Raw genomic sequence first — 21,482 nt, 5'->3', positions numbered from 1 at the left:
GTGTTAGTAGGTGTAATGTTATGAAAACTTCCTTTCATAGCAAATATCGGTCGTGCTGAAAACAATTCATTTATTTGAATTTCATTTCCACAACTTTATAAAATAAACACACATTCAGAATTTGCACCATATAATTGTATTCTTCCAGTTTAATAATATTTATAATTTTTCAACATAGAATCAGATTACTTATACACACCTTTTAAGCACTTATATAAATACTTATCCAAATGTAGCCACAATACGTCCGTTTCGTAGAGAAGTCAGCATAGAAGTGAGCTAGCTGTTCACGGAGTTCGGAAAAGTAGCCTCGTGGAGCGGGGGAAAACTATTTGTACGAATGACAGCATTTCACGATGTTGCCATTTGAGTGCCTATTAAAATAACTAAAAATGCAGATCGACAACATCCGGCCGTCCTGCTGACGATGTCGTCCCCGACCATCGTTCTAGTCTGATGTAGGAGCTGAGAACAAAAGGCATTAAGAGTATTTGTATTATCAGAATATTTTTAGCTCATCAGCTGCTTACCAATTAGTGTTCATTCATTTAATTCGTGAATTAAACACCAATTAGTTATGAAGTCGCTTTTAACACAACAATAGTATATTACAGCAAACAGGAACTATGGCTTAACTAATACCTCTTATACACTTGGTTGTATATCATCCTATACTTTGAACTTTGTGTCGTACACAGACCACCCAGTGATTAACCAATTTTATAGGACTTAACCAAGTTGCTTAATGTGTAATTAGTTGTATATTGCCTTTTCCTAGTGTAACGGTGTTCACTTGGATATCCGTTACCTTTTACTCATAATATACCATTAATTCGTTTGATGCGACTACATTAGACTACTTCACCATGTAACTCGATACCTATGTTAATACATAAACAGACAATAGAAAGAAGGTAATTCACACCCTTAATATGCAAGTGAAGCGATTGATGAATGTGGAGGAAGCAAGAGAAGTGTGTCAGGATCGAAGCAAATGGAATTCTATAGTCTCTGCTTACCCCGGTGGGAAACAGGCGTGAGTTTATGTATGTAATATGCAAATGTATTTTTTTTTGTTAATGCATATATATGAACAGTTATTTTAAATTAATGTTCGTATGTATATAGGCAAGGCACATGAACATAGATAGCATCACGCCTGTCGCCTATTTCTCCGAAGGGGTAGGCAGGGGTGTATAACACATCCACTCCTCGTCAGCTAGAAAATCAAGTTACTTATATATGAAATAAAAACAAAGTATAAATGTAAATACGTGTACCTGTTGGGACAACATCCGGTTCTGAGGGGTTCTCATCATCCTCTCCTATTCTCACCCATCGCTTCATGTTTTCTACACAAGCTACTCCATCATAACGTTTAGAGGATCGTTCAGCTCCCCTCATATCCATCACTCGATACCTGTCATGGCCCAGGACCTCCGAAATTTGGAAAGGACCTTTGTACATAGGCAATAGTTTGGTACTTTGTCCGTCGTTCGTTTGACTTGGTATTTTAATCACCACTAAGTCACCGACATTGTATTCCTCGGCCGGCTTACGTTTAGCGTCAAAGTCTGCCTTTTGCCGAAGCGCCTCTCTCTTTATATTATCATCTACCATTTGTCGCAAAGCCGTTACGTCAACAGAACGTTCAACATTACCATCATCAGTGATTTGATCATTATTCATACGAATTCTAAACCCGAAAAACACTTCGCTGGGTACTGCGGCAGTGGTTCTGTTAATGGTACTATTGATACCTTGTTGAACACTAGTGATATTTTCGTCCCACTTGTTATTATCCTTATCGGCACCCATACTACGGAGGGCCTCTAGCACGGTCTGGTTGTAACGTTCGACTTGGCCGTTCGAACGCGGAACCGCTGTTGCTATAATATGAAGCCGAATGTTCCTATCTTTGCAATAATTTTTAAACAATGAAGATGTAAAAGCGCTACCTGCATCACATATTAATCGAATAGGATTACCGAAAATCTTGAATGTTTTATTAAGTTCGCATATAACAGATTTACTTTTTGTGTTTTTAACTGCAGAGATAAACACGAACTTGGTAAAAGCATCTACTGCTACCAATAAATAACTGTTTTGCCGCGAGGATTTCACAAACGGACCAACGTGATCTAAATGCAGTGTGTGGAAAGGGCGAGCATATTTTGGTATCGGATATAACTGACCTGGCTTTTTACCGTGAATACTTTTAAAATAAATGCAATTTAAACAATTTTTTATATATTTAGATACAGTTTTCTTTAAACGAGGAAACCAATATTTCGATCGTATTCGCTCCACGGTTTTATCAACCGCAAAATGTCCCACATCGTCGTGATTGCACCTGATCACTTGCCATACACATGCCTTCGGCACTAACCACCTACGCCCATATTCTGTCCTCCTGTATACTTTGTTACCTAGTAACTCGTAATCATGAAATATTTTTTTATTTTGGTCGGCCTCACCTGACAATAGAATGTTCCTAATGCTGCAAATACCTGGGTCTTGTAATTGAACCGATAAAAGCCAGTCCCCCTCAGTGATTGTTATCGATAACACGTCATTAGTTTCTCGTACAGCAGTATCGTTCGGGTCATCGCTAGGTATGGGATTCCGACTTAATGCGTCAACGTGCTGCATCTGTGACCCAGCTCTATGTACAATGTCATACGTAAATTCCTGAGTCAATAAAACCCATCTGCTGATTCGTGGTATTATGTCACGTTTCGTAAGAGCATGGCGAACCGCATTGCAGTCAGTAATTATCTTAAAATGACTTCCTAACAAATAATGTCTATACTTCTGTAGCCCAGTTACGATAGCTAATAACTCAAGTTCAAAAGAGTGATAATTTTTTTCCTCCTTTGTAGTTTGTCTACTATAAAAATAGACTGGTTTTTCGCCATCTTTAGTGACTTGAGTTAAAATGCATCCTATTCCATCGCGGCTTGCATCAGAATATAAATTAATAGGTAATCGAGGGTCAAATATATTTAGTACTGCGTTCTCAATTAACACCTTTTTCAGATCGGACACGGCCTGATTTTCCTTAATACCCCATTGCCATGCAATCCCCTTTTTTAATAAGTTTGTCAAAGGTCTACATAAAATTGCGCAATTTCGAATGAATTTTCTAAAATAATTAATTAACCCAAGAAACTGTCTCAACTGATGGATATTGGTCGGGGTGGGAAAGTTCTCTATAGCCTTGAGCTTACGAGAATTAGGGCGAATCCCTGATTCCGAAATTTCATATCCCAAGAAGGACACGTCCTTTTGGAAAAATGAACATTTATTTAGATTAATAGTCAATCCATTTTTGTCAAGAATGTCTAAAACCATTTCCAAAACCTGAACATTTTCTTCGTATGACTCAGTGGCAATTAATAAGTCGTCCATGTAACAAATAACGCGGCCAAATCGTAAATTCCCCAACACAGTATCCATCAATCTTTGAAAGACTGCAGGTCCATTGCACAATCCGAAGGGCATTCTGGTAAATTCAAAATGCCCATCTGGTGTGATAAACGCAGTTTTTGGAATGGATTCCTCTTTTATGGGTATGTGGTAATACCCACTTTTAAGGTCAAGTGAAGTGAAACATTTACAGCCACGTAACCGATCAACCAGGTCCTCTATCAAAGGCATGGGGTAAGTTTCCTTCACCGTGACTTTATTAAGCGGTCTATAATCAATACACAGCCGTTTTTCCTCCGTCTGCGCCTTATCTACCAATAACGCAGGACTTGCGTAAGGAGAGTTGCTATGTCGAATGATTCCGTTAGTTAGCAAGTCATCTGTCAGTTTACGTGTAATTTCTCTATCTCTCTCAGACATTCGATATGGTCGCTGGCAGACAGGTTTGTTAGTGGTAAGCTCAATCTCTAATTCGACCGAAGTGGTTTTTCCTAAACTCGCTAAATCTGTAGCAATACATTGAGGAAACTTTGAAAATATCTTTTGCAGTAGGTTTTGATGCTCACGAGAAACTTCATTAAGGGATTCTAAATTAACATTGAAAACATTCAACGAATCAGCAGGTTGGAAAGTCAGTATGTCACCCACGCGCACATATAATATGCTTCGGTCCTCGGTAAAATTCCGTCCTATCAAAATGTCACACCCCGTCAATATATCAATAACGTACATTGTTATGATTAGTTCTACAGCATCCACCTTTATTTTTACAGCCACTGCTTCTGTTACTTGCACACCTGTACCATTTGTGAAACCTTTCAAATTAATTGGATTGTTCAAAGTAATGGTTTGAAGGTGAAATCGGTTGACTAGCTGTCTTGTAATCAAAGAGCAGTCACTTCCCATGTCGAAAAAAGCCTCACACTCAATTTCGTTTAATTGAATCTTTTTATAGTACTTCTGTTTTGAATAAGACCCTGAAATCATTTTAACCTCCGTGTCCCTCTCATTCTTGGCTCTAAACCGCTTTGACTTGCAGATCGCTTCCACGTGACCCACCTTATTGCATGAGCCACAACGAACTGTGTCTCTCACTGGACAAACATTACGCCTGTGGCCCGTCTCACCGCAACGGTAACAAACATCACTGGAAGCGGTTGCATTTACTTTTGTAGTAGGGTCTTTTGCCAAAGAAACATCAGACCTGGTCTCATTACTCGATTGTGTTGATTGAGAGGGTCGCGGAGTATTCATCTTAATTATAGAACTCGTCTTCGATGTGAGTAATTTTTCGGCTATGGTGTGGACTTTGCCGTGCAGAAATGACGCTAAATCTTCGCAATATCTGAAATTACCGGCTTCGGCTGCCGTGTTAATGTTTGGGTCCCCGATAGAACCAACTATTATTGAAATTAAATCTTGTTCGCGAAAATCTAACCCTAACCTGTCAATTTTTCCTTTTTGTTCAAAATAAAACTCGTAAAGTGATTGATTTGGTAACGGTTTTGCATCCACGATTTGTTTAAGCAACAAAAACATATTACGTTTGGCTTGAAATGTGTCAGAAATATTTTCGCGCCATTGTTTCCATTTCCACGTGGTCCAAGTCGTTTTGTTCTTTTGCAGCGACTCGAGCCACGTTTTCGCGGTATTACGTAGTTTTTGTAGCGCCTGATATTTAGTTACACTATCAGACCACTTAAACGCACGTGCATTTGCATCGACTACATTCAACCACATATCCACATTGTCCACAAGTGGGTCGAACTCCGGAATCACTGATGATAATAAAACATTCTGACTCACGGTTTGCGACTCCAAGCGACGCCTCTTACTACGCCTGTGTCGGTCCCGGGCACTGCTGCTCGAGGTGGATGACGTGGTTGAGCTGGACGAGCTGCTAGACGAGCTCGAACTCGACGTAGACCGTCTCCTGGAACGTCCACTTGACTTGCGTTTCTTGCCGCGCCTCATGGTGACGTTCAGATCCCACTTCTGATAAAATAAACACACATTCAGAATTTGCACCATATAATTGTATTCTTCCAGTTTAATAATATTTATAATTTTTCAACATAGAATCAGATTACTTATACACACCTTTTAAGCACTTATATAAATACTTATCCAAATGTAGCCACAATACGTCCGTTTCGTAGAGAAGTCAGCATAGAAGTGAGCTAGCTGTTCACGGAGTTCGGAAAAGTAGCCTCGTGGAGCGGGGGAAAACTATTTGTACGAATGACAGCATTTCACGATGTTGCCATTTGAGTGCCTATTAAAATAACTAAAAATGCAGATCGACAACATTTATTCTTTTTACGCCGCTTTATAAAAGCATTTTACGTAAAACGCACATTTTATTGTAAAAACTACGTGTATGTTATTAAACATTGTCGCCCTTGACAGACAATAAAAAAGTTAGTTGCTTCCTTTCCGATACAATTGAGAGTCCTCTAAAGTGAGTAAGTAATTTAAAAAATATTTTTTTACTATTTTTCCAAAGTACGAAATTCTATTTTTTCAAATAAATTCTCATTCCTATTTACGTAATTTTTAACTAAAACGTTTTACGCCAAAATTGTTATACTCAAGTAGCTAAAAATATGGTAGAACTAGAGATAGAGGTAGGTCATTGGTATTTTTTTAGAAAGTTGCTAATACTTACTAAATAACAAATTCTAACCTATTTATGTTGAATAGGTACCTATTTACCATGTCTATGTACCTACGTGATATTGATAGTCAATAAAAAACTGCTGAGGTACCTACTTATCTATACCTGTATAGATAAGTAACGTAACGAATACTGAGGGGGATGATTCAGCTCATTATTCTGAGTTAATATTAAATTGAATTTCCCGTCCTTAGTATTATTTACGATTACGATTCATTACGATATTACTTATACCCATTTCATTCCATTTCCCCGTACAAGTACGTACAGGGTAGCCATGTAAATACGTATGGGTGTTAGTGACATCGTAACGAAAACTTAGAGGAATGATTCAGACCATGATTCTGAAATGATATCAAGAGGAATTTATAATGTTTTAGTAGTTACTTATATCTTTTGAAATTATTCTTTCTTATTCTTTTGTATATTATAAATCTATGTCAGTCTAATGCTAATGATATAAGATAAGTAAGCAGATGTTTTACCCTTTGTTACGTCAGTGAATATTCACTTGAGCATTTTTGATTCGCAAGGTGATACAAAGTTGATTATAATAAGGACAGGTCAGGTGACGAGCTTAAATGAGAAGATTTGCTTTTTATTATCTCATATTTATAGGTACATAGACGTGTACTAGAAAAAGTAATTGTAGGTATTTTTCTATTCTATTATTTATTTTATCTTTATCGTTAAAACACTTTCCAGCAGTTAATTAGGACCTGAAAAAAAAGGTGTCGCTAATACACTTACCACGTGTAAAAGTCACACTATATTTTATATATATGCTTGTTTATTCATTATCACAAAGAGATAAGATCAAAAAAATAACTCGGCCGATATTAAGCTGAATCTAGAATTTAGGGAGTACAAAATTTTCGGTTTTATCACTTTGTAAGTTTCCTACAATGATAAAAAAGTTGAAATAATATCAGGCAATAAAAAATACAACAAATAAACATAATTCATTATTTTTTTATAATTTTTAAAATCAGAAAACAAAGAGCTTCCTTCCTTTTCGTACTAGAAACAACAATTGAATAGTATTTTAGTCGAAAATAAATTATTAAAATATTAAGTAACTGCCGAAAACATTTTCTTTTTTTTATTCGATTTACTTATGAATTTTAATCAAGAAGAACATAAAAGTAATAAGTGACATTTTACCACGTTTTTATGACGTTACGGTGTTCTTTTTGGTACAAAATCCATAGTACTTACTTAAATTCGTATTTAGCGTTTAATTGAAAGTAACTGATTTGACTAGTTGGAAACTAGTCAAACCACCTATTATTATTTGCCTATTATTGCGCTTGCTGGTTTTATAGACATGTCTTTATTATCGATGTTAAAAATACGCCCGAAAAATTACTTGCGTGACTTCACTCTATGAGCGTATAAATTCGTATTATTATGGCAGAATACATTTATTCATCGTAATTATCATAAATACACTTGTTAAACTCCAGTTTTTGTTCGCAAGGTGTCATATTAAAAAGTAAATGGTTTAGAAGAAAGGATGAGAGGCTCAATCTGTTTCCGTCTTTCTTTGAATGGAATTTGTTACAAGTTATTGTTTCAAATTGAAAATGACACAATAATTCTCAATCAAGTCAACTGAGATACTTTTTACGAAACGTCAAAAATAAAATATTCCTTGGAGTCCTTGAAACTTTCTATTTTCCACTGTGGTATGGAAAACTTGGCATGTGACGTCATCAATAAAAGCGATCACGAAAATTAGTCAAAAAGAAAAATGAGATTGATTTTTTTATCGTCTTAGACTGGCTTCTATTTTTAAATGCTAGTTGAATTTTATAATTTATCTTTCACCCAGTGAAATAACCAATTAGTAATGTGAAACATAATATAACGCCACGCCTGTATCCATGAAGGGGTGGGTAGAGGTGTATAGTACATACACCCACTCCTCGCCAGCTATGTGTTTAATTTCCATGTAATAGGGGGCAAGCCAATAATAATGTTTATAAGTAATATTTGTAGAAAGTATTTAACCTACAGAGTAATGCAATTATTATTTTATCCCACGACGACTTCTGTAGTGCAGCAGTGAGACCTTGACACTAGTGAGTAAGGTGTCTATTAGTATGTAGACTGCGGGTATTGATCGAACCCCGTGGTTTTTGTCGCCTCACTTGAATGACGCTGAAAAAGTAGTACGTAAATCAGCAGAATGCAAAAAAAAAACAATGTGAAGATTTGACAGGTCTGGTTTTTTTTTACAGGAGCGACTGCCTGTCTAACCTTCCAACCCGCGAAGGGAAAACCAGCCCAATACAGATTAGGTCACATACCTCGAAAATACATTTCTCGGAATGTGGATTTCCTCACGATGTTTTCCTTCACTACTGAGCACGTGATAATCATTTATGATCCAAACATGAATTCGAAAACAAATTCGACAATCATTGGTTTGCATGTGCTGGATCCGAACTTGTGACCTCAAAGTGAGAGGTACCACAGCATAAAAAAAAACCCAGAAAACAGTGGTGTATTTAGGCGAAGCCGGGTTGAGTTACTAGTTGAAGATAAAGGCGTTTAGACTTGATGCCTGCCATGCAATTTACTCAATCAAGACAGTTATAACTAATAATGCATAGGTACAATACCTACCTATACACGGGAGCAGCTGAATGCTTGAAGAGCGTAAAGAATTTATGATCTCTTCTGATGCAGTATAGGACGAGTAGCGGTTGGCGTTGATTGCCGAGGCGCCGGTTGAGGTGTCGCAGACGGTCAATTAGGAAGTGCGCTTCCGCCGCCCACCGCCGGCGCCTGCGCCCGCGCCGCCACCGACACCACCCGACGAATTGCTGCAATCGTCGCTAATTACGCCTATCCCGCTACACCTACCACTTATAAGTAATACGCTCCAGCCATAATATCGCTCTAGTATCGCTCACGTCGTAACTAGGTCACAAGGTTTATCGCCAATTTCCTTTTAGAAACTTACATGCTATATATACATCTTGGTTGTATTTACATACTTATATTATTATTAACCTAACTGTGAAATTATATGCAGTTTACTCGTATACGATACGCTTCGTGTTTCCTGCTACTTTCATGCTACCTATTTTATAGTTCGTCATATTTCTGAGAAAATATCCGTTCACAAACTAAAACCGGAATATGTACGGAAAAATCACGCTCTAAACGTCTGATGTCCAGTGGTTGAGCGTTGGGCTCACGATCCGGAGGTCCCGGGTTCAAATCCCGGTGGGGACATATCACAAAAAAAACACGTTGTGATCCCTAGTTTGGTTAGGACTTTACAGGCTGATCACCTGATTGTCCAAAAAAGTAAGATAATCCGTGCTTCGGAAGGCACGTTAAGCCGTTGGTCACGGTTACTACCTCATAGTAAGTAAGTAGTCTTTGACATGAGCCATGTCAATGGCCTTTGGCGGCTCAATAATAACCCTGACACCAGGGTTGATGAGGTTGGTACTCCACCCACACGATAGAAGAAGACGCTTTAAAAACTAAGAAACCAGAAGATATTTTTTTGAAATTCTTCCGAACAGTGATCTTTAGGAGATAGCAATGGTCGTACGCCATGGTAAACAAATTCTTAGGATAGATTGGCAGTGAGTTTGACAAGAGCTTCCTCAATACAAAGACATCAATGAGACCATCGTTATTGTTCCATAATACTGTTTTTTTTACCATAATTTTATAATTGCTTAGCCGTTGTAATTTGCACTGTTCTCTAAGTTGAACGATACTTAATCCAATTAGTATTATTGCAATACGATTTCTAGTTTCTGAGAACAATACGTAACTTAGGATGATTAATACCACCCTAATCTCAGCTTCGAGACTGCCCTCAAGATCATGTCAAAGTGACAGTTCTTATATAAAAACAGGGACTTGTGCATGATCTTGAGGGCAGTCTTAGCTGAGACTAGTTTATTAATACCACCCATAGTGTGTCTGGCACGTGTGTTTATAAGCCCACATAGACTAACATACGAATATTGAGCAATTTCCACAATATTACATACATACGCGCGTGTCAAATTCAGAACCACCTTTTTTGAAGTTTGTTAAAAATGCGCGAGAATCGCCATCTTGTTGTATATTGGGTTTTCAATATCAAGACGTCAATGTATGTTTTATAAAATATATACTTCATGATTTACAAACATAGAGCAACACCTAAGCAACATGAACCTCTGTGGACTTACTAAACAACACCCTCGTTGGTAATCAGACTCTTTCTTCCTCTTGTGAAAAATGTACTAATATTGTATAAGTTGTATTGTATTGTATTGTGTTTAGATTTTATAACGATAACGGCCTTATACATAATACACAATCATACAATTTTATTTTATTTGATGTTACATCTGTCAAATTCTTATCCGCTGAAAAAGAGCACAATTAATTTCCAATGTAGTTGACAAGATCTTCTTATAATATATTTTTTAATAAATGGGTAACATTTTCTTATACTTATACTTGGTATATTCTTTGTAACAATTACTTAAATTAACTTAAGTACTTAATGTTTATTATCGATGTCCGTAAAACATAAACAAATCCATAAAAAAGACTTTCTCAAATAAGTACTTCCTTATATTTTTTTCTGCCAAGGTGTCGAGGGCGAAATCTAATTGTCATTATTGTGGGGTTGTTGGCTGCATCCGGGGCGTAGGCGACAGATTGATATAAATAGTTCTGCTTATAAACGTACTTACTCGTGAAGAAGGCAGTTTGGTTTTTCTTACAAATATCTACTTATCTATTTATATTGCTTTTACGATGGTTTGGGAGCGAATAAAATACTTAATACGCGTTTAGGTGCATAGTCAGTCGTAAAAAGAAAAAGAGCGATGGTGTCCTTTTAACATGTTGGGCCACTATAATGGACTGGTCAACTGTCACAATATCCATCTTAGGACTTCGTATCAAAAGTACCTGCGAATTGTCTCTTGATTATAGTGGCTCTCTACCCCATTATGCAAAATTATGCATTTTGCATTTGGCAAATTTATAATTAATTAATTAATTTGATGGTTTGACAATAAAGTTTTTGAATTTGAATTAAGTATACGAAATTACATACATGCCTGAGTTTACGTAAGTAAGCATGTTTTGGATTTTTAACCCCCATTATCAGTATGAAGGACAATTTGATCTGTTATCGTAAATAAGTAAATAATTTAGATGAACTATAACTAATTAAACCAACAAAAAATAAATATTGTATTGTTCATGTTGTTGCGAATGGAGAGACGTAACAAGATGAAAATATTAAATATTGTGGGAACTGGGTACAAACTCTACAAACACGTTTATTATTATTATTTAGTTACCGACATTACTTCGTAACATTATCGTGTAACTAGCGCAAAATACCTTTTACTACCTATAATTGCTTTTTACAATACAATAATAATAATTCTCTAAGTATTTCTAGTCCATTACTTCGATAATAAAAGCAAGCAAAGTATGCTCTTCATCAGTTATACAACCTCCTTTATGACTAGACTCGTTTCCTTAATATGTCGTATTTTAAATTCCTTGGGGTGAGATTCTTCGGTCCCGTATTGCGAGGTCCTCCTCGACATTATTCATCATTTGCGTGATGGCTGACGCTCGTCATCGCGGCCCATTCAATTTGTTTATATTTCACGCCACTCCGAGGTGCTGGAAGATATACCGCCCCTAACGCCGAAATATGGGGCTTTACCGATATTTATGACGGCTTTATCCGACTCGCTGCGCTGCTGTCGGACCTAATGTACTTTACAGCGCCTGTAAAACCTTTCGATTGTCATTATTACTTCTTATTATTTGACAGCCAATGATTATCTGCAGTAATAGTGAGTGATTGTAAGTGTTATGCTCATCCTACGGTGATTGTAAACATTTTATCATAAGATTTTCGCTCTATCTACTATTGATGATCTTAATCTACGGGTTGATGTCTCATAGATGTTTATATTATAGTGATTTTATGTTGTAAAGAATGGGTATGTCGTGATAAATGGAAATAAGTTACAATTATTTGTGACGTCTGAATAAGATTACATAAATAATCAATGGAAATATTGACGGATATTTTTATTCTTAGATGTTCAATAAAGTCCGTCTTATCAGATATATATTTGTTCGTCTTATTCTAACTAAGTATGGTTTGGAACTTAACTAAGTACATATAATGGTTACTATTTAGAGTTGGGGGTCAACTGACCCTAAGAAATTTTGGTCTGCAGCCCAGTTCTCCATCCAAGAAATTTGTAAACTGGTAGGTATAGGTGTCAATAATTTTGAATTTGAAAAGGAAAAGATGTTTATAGATGATTAAAGGAAGAAAAAGAAGTTGGTGTATTTGATGCTGGTGTAAGTCTTCTTCTATACATCAGGAAGTAATACATCAGGAAGCAATATTTTTGGTCCGGTCTCCTACCTGAATTTTGGCACAGACTTCAAGGTCCACGATAGCGGAACAAATGTAAAACCCGGAACCTTTGGGATTTGATAGACCAGGAAGACATCATAATTAAAGCACATGACTATTAACTTAAAACAATGCAGGAAGACATCAGGTGGACCAGACCAACTGTAATACTTAGACACTTTTGGTCTTTAGATATTTTGTGTCTTTTTGACTGATGGCTTAAACATAGCTGGCGAGGTGTGGGTGTGTATTCTATACACCTCTGCGTACCCCTTCGGGGATACAGGCGTGATGTTATATTATGTGTCATCTGCTCTTGATTTCACATCTCTCTATTCTGCGGGATCTGCAGCTAATCCCCTCGATAAGACCTGAAGGGCATCCTACCAGAGAACGGACTTACTAAATATGATATTTGTTACAGAAGCGCTGGGCAGCGTGGGCAGCGTGGGCAGCACAGCGGGTAGCTCGTGGCCGTCGTCGACGCCGGAGCCGTCTCCGTCGCCGGCGTCGACGCCGACCTCCGCTGACCACGCTGACGGCGACGCCGACCACGCCTTTACGCTCGGAGCCACCGAGCACACGCCCTACCAGTGCCAGTTCTGCGACAAAGCGTTCCCGAGGCTCTCTTACTTGAAGAAACATGAACAGGTATGTAGAGTATACATATTGCAGGAAATATACCTATCAGTTCAATAACTACTTATAAGCTCAATGTGCTCAGAAGAGGACTGGTAGCGCAGGATAATTGATATCGTTCGAGTTGGTACGCACCCAAACTCAGAGCGCACAACGGCGAACGTTCATACGTTTCATGTCTCGGAAAGATCCTCATATTCATTGTGTATATTTCTGGGACTGAACTCTGAAGAAGAGAACTGACAAAGTAGGTACTTACTTGTGAACGATTTCTTGTTTGTTTCGTACCTACAGTCAAGCCGATGTCCACCCGAATTTTAGTATCCTCGAGGTGAACGTAGTACGAACAAAACTAAAGTTTTTCGTAAACGTTTAAAAAGTCTTGTAAAAAAACGCGAATGATACAATGTTCTTGTCGGTGTAATAACAAGTACTTATACAAAACGGGTACAATAAACGTAGATATCCATCGCACTCCCAAGTGTCATCAAAACTTCCAGGTTAATAGCATGCAGTCCAGATAAACATGACCGCTCCACAAAGTAGCTGGAGACACGAACAATGCCACTATTAAGGCTGTCATATCTGTGAATTCACAGTCCAGTTTCGCCATGCCGAGGTTCATTAGCAAGTAGATACCCAAAACGGCCCATTTACAGAGCCGGTGCGTAGATATGCATCGCAGTCGCCTTGCAGCGCGGCTGAGGGCTGTGACGTGCGGCCATTACGCCGGCCGTACATCTCGGCTCCTTTGTGCTGCGCCATCTCGCCGCGTTACGATTACGACACGCCGCGACAGATCTAGCCGCGATAGGACAAAATAGAAACGTCACTTTGCATGCCGCCGCTTACAATCCTCCTACGCACGGATACAGATCTACACGTACACCTAAAGTGAGAAAAGCGTCACCTCGTACAAAATTTTAGGGTAGGTCTCGTTTAGTATTCTCATCAGAAAATACAAGGTAATAGGCAACGAATTAGATTATCAGTACGCAATTGGCCGGGTCCAGCTGCGTCTGCGGCGATATAGATCAGTGCATGCGCGGACGCGCAGCGCGCGGCGAGAGGAGGTGCGAGCCGACAAATGTATCGGGCGATGATCGAGCGCGCGCCGCGACGAGCGGTGACGGCCGGAAATAGGCTTCGCGATAACAACTCCCTAGACTACGCGCCACGCCTTTATCATCGCGCCGCGGCTTGGGAAAGGCGATCATTATAAGTTTTTTCTACTCCTCTACTTTAATCTGGCATTTAAATAACCAAAAAGTCTAATATAAGTACATACATAATTAAACTCTTTGAAAAAGTGTACGCTCTATGGCCTATAAAAGCATTGTTTACAAAGTGTAACTGTACTATAATGTCGCCAAAAAAGCATTGTTGTTGTTTTTTTTTTTTTTGACCTGGAAACTGGCACCTTTACTTTGTTTGGTGCCATAGATATACTATAAAAAAAAAGTATACATTTGCCGCCATTTACCCGCGCGTTGGAAAATAAATTGGAAAATTTTGGTTTCATTTAAAATTACGTCGTCGTAGAAAAAGTATTGTATGCAACGTTGTATAACTAGGTCAAAAAATGCTCGTGGCGTCTCTTATTGCGATGTTCGCCAAGGCTCACATCGCAACTCACGCCACTCGCATTTTTTGACCCTTCTTATACAACTGTTGCATAAAATACTATAAATCAATTGCGGAGTCCGCGTAAAGCTATTGATTTTAGCCGTGTTGCGCCTGTGGAGATATCGTAAAGCAGTAAACGGGGAATGGAAATATTGCTGTGGTTGAAAGACAAGGCGATACGGGGCCGTCCAATTTAATTAAGGTTCGGTATGTATTGTAGTTGATAGAGCTCAATCAGCCGGCGGGAGGAGCGCAATCGTGGTCGTAAAATAAAACAGTCGGTGGTGCGAGTATCCGCAGCGCGCAGTATCCACACCCACTGGTCGACGGTCGCGACGTCTTATTGCTTCGCACTTTCCGTTCTCTTGTTAAGATCCCACTTCCAATTAACTTTATCATGCTGCATACTTTATAGACATTGATCTTCTTCTCGTTGCTCGAGCCGTAACGGAGCGCAGATTGATTAATGAAGGTTGGTTAATGAAATCTAACGAGTTTATTTCTCTGCGGATAAAAGCAAATTAGAATAGGCTTGGTACGTACCCAGTCGAAAAATAATACACAAAGAATAAAATATATTTAAGGAATGAATGTCAGCGTCTGAAACTATGTCTGCTTCAGAAACGGGGAGCGCCGGTTTGATCTGGACTTGCACCAATAATATATTAAATTTATCTCGTTAGTGCAATTTTCGATAATACGGCTCACCACCTAGTGTAACAGAAAACTCAGATGAAGCCTGGATACTTACTCTGTTCATCTTGCGATGTGTGTTACTGACTAGCCCAATTGGTAATATAGTCGTGAGCTTTGTAGGTTATGTCTGAAACTAAAGGTACAAAGTCATGCCTCTAGGTAGAAGATACTAACAAAACAAGACATTAACAAGTATAATTTCACGGAGCGGGTTGTTTGCACAAAGAGACAGGTTTGGATAGAGTGGGTCATAACGAGGAGGCCCGGGTGCGCAGGCGCACGGTGGCGGCGGGCTGACCCCTGGCCCGGCGTGTGTGAACCGGCCACATCGCGATGTTATTGCACCTGGGAAACTCTCTCAGAAGCCGCCCGCAGACCATTTTCGAGCTTTTATTGGCTATCACGCGCGCCTCAAACGAGTTTGGAATGCGTCTTGGTGCCTTTACGCGGAAATGTCTCACATTGAGTGCGTTATGTCGAGCGATCTCACGGTATTTGTTGTAATAATAAACCGTGATGTTATTCGCGTGTGTCTTAACCATAAGCTGGGGTTCGTGGTGGGAGCCGCGGGGCGCGGCGCGAGCGCCGGTACGGCTCCGGCACCCAGCGCCGACCCCCGTCGCGAGCGCCGCCTCGCTTATTGAATCCAAGCACGATACTCTGCAATGACAAGATCCAATATCTTGCACAGTATGTTTGCATCTACTACATTTCCTTGCTAATTACCTTTTTAAGTATGATAATAACATCAATCTGTGGTCTTAGGACTTGAACGCCTAAAAAACGTTCGGGTATATTCTACAATTAATACTTATTTATTAAGTTTCATGTACCTACCACGTTCGTATAGGAAAGGAAACAATATGTGAAAGAATTGCTTACGTCAAATTAATAGATAATTTATTATTTCTTTGATCTCTGACGGATTTGACTACTTATCTAGCTGATAATAAGATACTAAGAGCAAATGTAAGTAGGGAGTATAAAACCAAATTCAGTGAATATAAAAATATTCTGCGGGGAAGATAGAACGCATAGGGTACACCACGCCAAAACCACGAGTAATCAATAGATGATTTTATAAGTAATCTGTGTTGACACAAGTTCTACGATGGATACTGTATGGTGATTGTTCTATCGTCCTCATAGAGTCACTTTAACCCCTTGGATGTGTAAATGTCTGAAATAAACATATTTGGAATTTTAATTTGAATAAAGTTCCGTCATGTTAGAAAGGTCACAATCCCTCAGTAGGTTTAGCGACATGCTCAGGCTTATGTATAAGATACGACAAATACTTATCTACTAGGGTAAGATAGCGTTACTGACAATGAAGCTAATTTAAAACAAAGTACAAATCTTCGAAACGGCAGTAAGGAATAATTAGCGAACATTTTAATAGGTTTCAATGATTCCTGCGTGGGCTTGGGCGCTTGCAATTTATCGTTAGTGGACGATCGGATTTATTAATTCTGTCGGCGGCCGATTGCTCCAATTAAGCGGGCCGAGTAAACATGCCGCGCGTTGTTTATATGCGATGCGGTGCGCCGGCGCAGCCTAAGTGTTGTAACATAGTGACGCTGATGCTAAGCACGGGTGTTCAACGTTACGGGCCGCGAGTTAGTTAGTCGCACTGATGGTAAACGCGAGCGGTCAGTGTCGGGGACCGGGGGTTCGGATCTTATTACTCATATATCGTTATAATTGTCGCACTGATGGTAAGCGTGGATGGTTATCGTCGTGAGTCGCGGTTTAGATCATTTTATATCGCGTTCCCAGGAATGTTTCCAAAGTAGGTGAAACTTTTTTAACAGAATGGCCAGCGGCTGCTTCCTTTTTTAAATTGTTCACTTTTGTACTTTGATCCATCTGCCTAATGGCTTGGTAATAAAGCTCTTTTTAAGTAACTATTGCGCCTTTTTACTGCAAGGAACGTTCCCACTTTGGATGCTTTGGGAAATCATATAAAAAGAGCTAACCTAATCTTTAGTCAGATAATGATAATAACTGAGGAACGTTCCCACTTTGGGAAATTTCCCGGGAAAGGCACATCGCTGTAATCGCGCTGATGACTCGCGCAATGAGGGACCATCCAGGCTACGTTCTTCAAAAAAAAAAAATAGAGATGGCGCTGTAAAGATGTTCCTTCTTTTAACCTTATAATTTCATGGATAATAGACATACTTATGCATCTTTTATCTTTGTTTTTGTGTATAAATGATGACTGTGATGACCCTTATACCACCTAGGCACAACACATCTTCCACCCGTTATTACTCAACAAAATAAAGAGAAGCAATAGGTATAGGTAGCAATATAATTCTATACATAATGTGATCCAAATATCAAGCAACAAATCTTTTTATATAAGCTTCTACCATTACATTGTATTTTGAATAATTATTTACCCGAGTAATGAGAAAATAGGTAATTATCAAGTTAAATTTCGATAGCGCCATCTGTATTATATTTGGGGAACGTAGCCTTGAAATTCCCTCATTGAGTAACTGAACTGCACTGATATTAAACTCGTTACACGATCGAGCTGAAAAAATCAGGAAAACTACCAAAGTTGAAGATGTAATTGTAAAAACTAGAGAGTTGAAATGGAGATGGACAGGACATATGATGAGAACAGGGAGGGACAAATGGAATAAGGATATAACGGAATGGTATCCCAGGAACGGAAAGAGACAACGGGGAAGACCAACTAAAAGATGGGAGGACGACCTTCCCAGGATCTGGAGGAGACTAGCAAAAGATCGAGACATATGGAGGGAGCTAGAGGAGGCCTATGTCATGAGGCAACCTGACTGTTAGGGATGCTGATTTAAGTATATAAACATTAATATAAAACTTACTAACAATTAAACGTAATAAAATCTACTACTAACTACTTTGTAACTTTTGAAGTCAGCGAACAAAGGCTATTTTCATTTTCATTCATTTTCATTTTCACACGATTGCGCGGATCATCAGCGCGCTTACTATCGGCGTGGCTATATAACCACGCTTGCAGTCGCCACTTGCGCGCGCGTCACTCAGCGCTAATCACTGCGCGTGATTTAGATATCACTCTCGTACGCACGATACCGCCGATCGGATGTCATGTCTGCCTTATTAATGTTCAACACATTTTGCATCGCTCTTAGTTCCGTTAGTCAGCAATCTTAAATGAAATCCACAAAGTAGATAGGTATCTGAGATACAAGGTTTATTAAACATGTCATAATGTATTCGGTCAAAGCCTGGCTATATTACTATATTTTTCGATGTTTTTCATCACACTCAACCATCTTTCTCTTTGGTTTTATTGTTAAGAGATAAGTACATACAAAAGGCACATAAGATCATGTCTATTATGGGTGCCGAGACAAACCTCTGTGGTTTAACGGCATCATTCAAACCATGTATTTAGATTAAGGATATAATGAAAAAAAATAAAAAATCCGAAGACCATGAATGCGTGGGATTAACTGTCTTGATACTAAAAATACTAAATTGTATAACAATATTTTATGTTTTATTAGAACGTCTAGGCGGCCTGTGCTGAAGTTTTTCTTGCAGCTTCTTTTCACCGGTTATACAGGTTGTGAGATGTTCCAGTAGTTTTAGGCGGATGCGACGTTCGTTATATAAAAAAAAATACTTATTCAAAGTGTAACTATGTTACTTACTGATTTTTTTTGAATTTGAATTTGTCCACGAAATTCACTTAATACGATCCTGACACATCACTTTCGGTTCTTACACTCTCCTCAAAGTTTTCCTGAATACTCGCCGGTTTAGAGTAGGTAGGTATTCTTGACCTGGCTTTTCTTTAAAATTCTTCTGGATTTGATCGCGGTATGTACGTAGTACGCCTTTCTCTTCCGACTCTACTATTTACGCTCGCATCAGAAATCTTCTTTTGAAAATATCCAATTCCTATCTGGTTTCCAAATTCCGATTCCATGATTTTACAATAAGTTATATTCCTACCTACTAGTCAATATCAACGTTAAGAAAGAAAACGCAACCAGATTCATGACTTTCTTTTCAATTTGTAAATTTATCGTTTTTAAAATTACCTAATGTGATAAACATTGCAACGTTATTTTAGTAGTTACTTGACTGGATATTTTATCTAACTACCTACGTAATTAAGGGTAGGTTACCTATAGTATAGCCAGTTATAAAACCATAAATCTTCTAAGCCAATATGATATTACAACAACATACCTAAGTTCTTAATGTAAGAGCTCCAAGTGATACTAAGCGCAGGCGCAGGCGGCGGCACTGTGCGCGACGGAAGCGCCACCACTTAGTACAATTACCGAGCCCCACTCATGTCCGTGTACTTAATTGCGGCAACTGGACAGGAATACCTTTATTACTTTAATCGTATTTAATTTTAAATGTATGTTTATTTATTTTATTACAAAACACAGGTAATTAAAAGTACAACCTGTTAGAAACTATGGTTTCCTTTTCGCGAGAAAAGTAAATTGAAATAACTTAATAAAAGTTGTATACGACTGTAATACCGTCGCGCAATAATGTTATTTTCGTCATGAAGTAATTTAACTAATATGTGATTATGTGCAACATAAAAGTTTAGTTATAGGTAACTCTACAATTAAGTACATTATAAAATCTCACCCGCAAACTCCAGAGCAGAGATTAGTATAAGGATATAGCTTGGGACATTTCGTGTAAAGCTAATAATTACCTCATAGATATATATTATAGTTAAGGACCGAGCCGTGGTTGCCCAGTTGGTAGAACCCTCTCACTTTGAGGTCGCAGGTTCGAATGCCAGCACAGACCTAAACCTATGGTTGTCTAATTTGTTTTCGAATTCATGTTTGGATCATAAATGATTTATCAAGTGCCCAGCGGTGAAATAAAACATCGTGAGGAAACCCACATTCCCGAGAAATGCATTTTTGGAGGTATGTGACCTAACCTGCATTGGACTGGTTTTCCCTTCGCGGCTTGGAAGGTCAGATAGGCAGTCGTTTCTGTAAAAAAATCGGTACTGTCAAATGTTCAGGGTAGGTAAGCGGACCCTGTGAAAAACGGGACAATGCTAGGGAGATGAGATATATATAATATATAGATGAATATGTCCGTCATGTTGCACTTATTCAAGGCATATCTCATTTGGGGTAGTCAGGTATATTGTCAAGTTTTAACTATTTTGCCATTTCTCGACAATCATGACAACTTAAATTCCATTGGCACCGCTCATTCTTGGACGCAATTTTGCGCAAATTCCATAACAGGTAAAAGGCTAAACGACACAATTATGGGCATCAAAACGCGAATATACGTGGGAGTATAATAATACAAAGTGCAATATTTGCAAGCAATAGTAATCTCCTGCAAATGTCGACTACCGTCATGCAGTTACTGCTGAACTGCGGCAATAACAAGCAGTGCCAGGCAGTAACAGCTTTTTAACTGCAGATTGTCGTAAGTCGTAATCAGCACAGTTTATAGAATGGTGAACCTTCTGACGAACGCCAGCGGAAATATAAAGCTTTTTGTAAAATAATATAACATAACATATATACGACTATATCCCCGTGGGAGTGGGCAGATGTATATAGTATACATGCCCACTTCTTACAAGTTCTATCTCATAAATCTATGGTCCAAACATGAATAAACGCAATTACTTAAGTAAGTACGTAAATTTATTTGTCCTCACAGTGCCTTATTTCTTTTCAATAATTTTCCAATGCTTTTGTTATATTTGAAGAATTCTTTCTGCCGTCAATGGTCTCTCGTTATTACTTTTTAAATTATCCCAATTGCATTAAAATAGAATACTTTATAAATTACAAAAATAAAAACCGGCCAGTCACAATATCGTTCTGATTTCTGATTTTATAGGCTGTCATATTATGTTTTTTTTTGTTTCTTATTATCTTTCTTTGGTGTTCCACAATATTTGTGCATTAAAAGGGGACGAGTGAAGAAAAATGTGAGTTGTTATAAGCA

At 38.4% G+C, this 21,482-nt stretch overlaps 1 protein-coding gene across 1 annotated transcript in view; it reads left to right on the top strand.

The window, feature by feature from the left end:
• LOC126376551 (zinc finger protein 423 homolog) overlaps window positions 1–21,482 on the top strand; it is a 31,718-nt gene that overhangs the window by 1,186 nt on the left and 9,050 nt on the right. The window contains exon 2 of the mRNA XM_050024023.1: window positions 12,958–13,184. Coding sequence (XP_049879980.1) covers window positions 12,958–13,184 — 227 coding nt within the window. The remainder of the gene's footprint in view (window positions 1–12,957; window positions 13,185–21,482) is intronic.

Source organism: Pectinophora gossypiella, chromosome 2, assembly GCF_024362695.1.
Source record: "Pectinophora gossypiella chromosome 2, ilPecGoss1.1, whole genome shotgun sequence".
Lineage (NCBI taxonomy): Eukaryota > Metazoa > Arthropoda > Insecta > Lepidoptera > Gelechiidae > Pectinophora > Pectinophora gossypiella.
The sequence above is the reverse complement of the archived record's forward strand: the minus strand, read 5'-3'. Positions and strand labels throughout refer to the sequence as shown.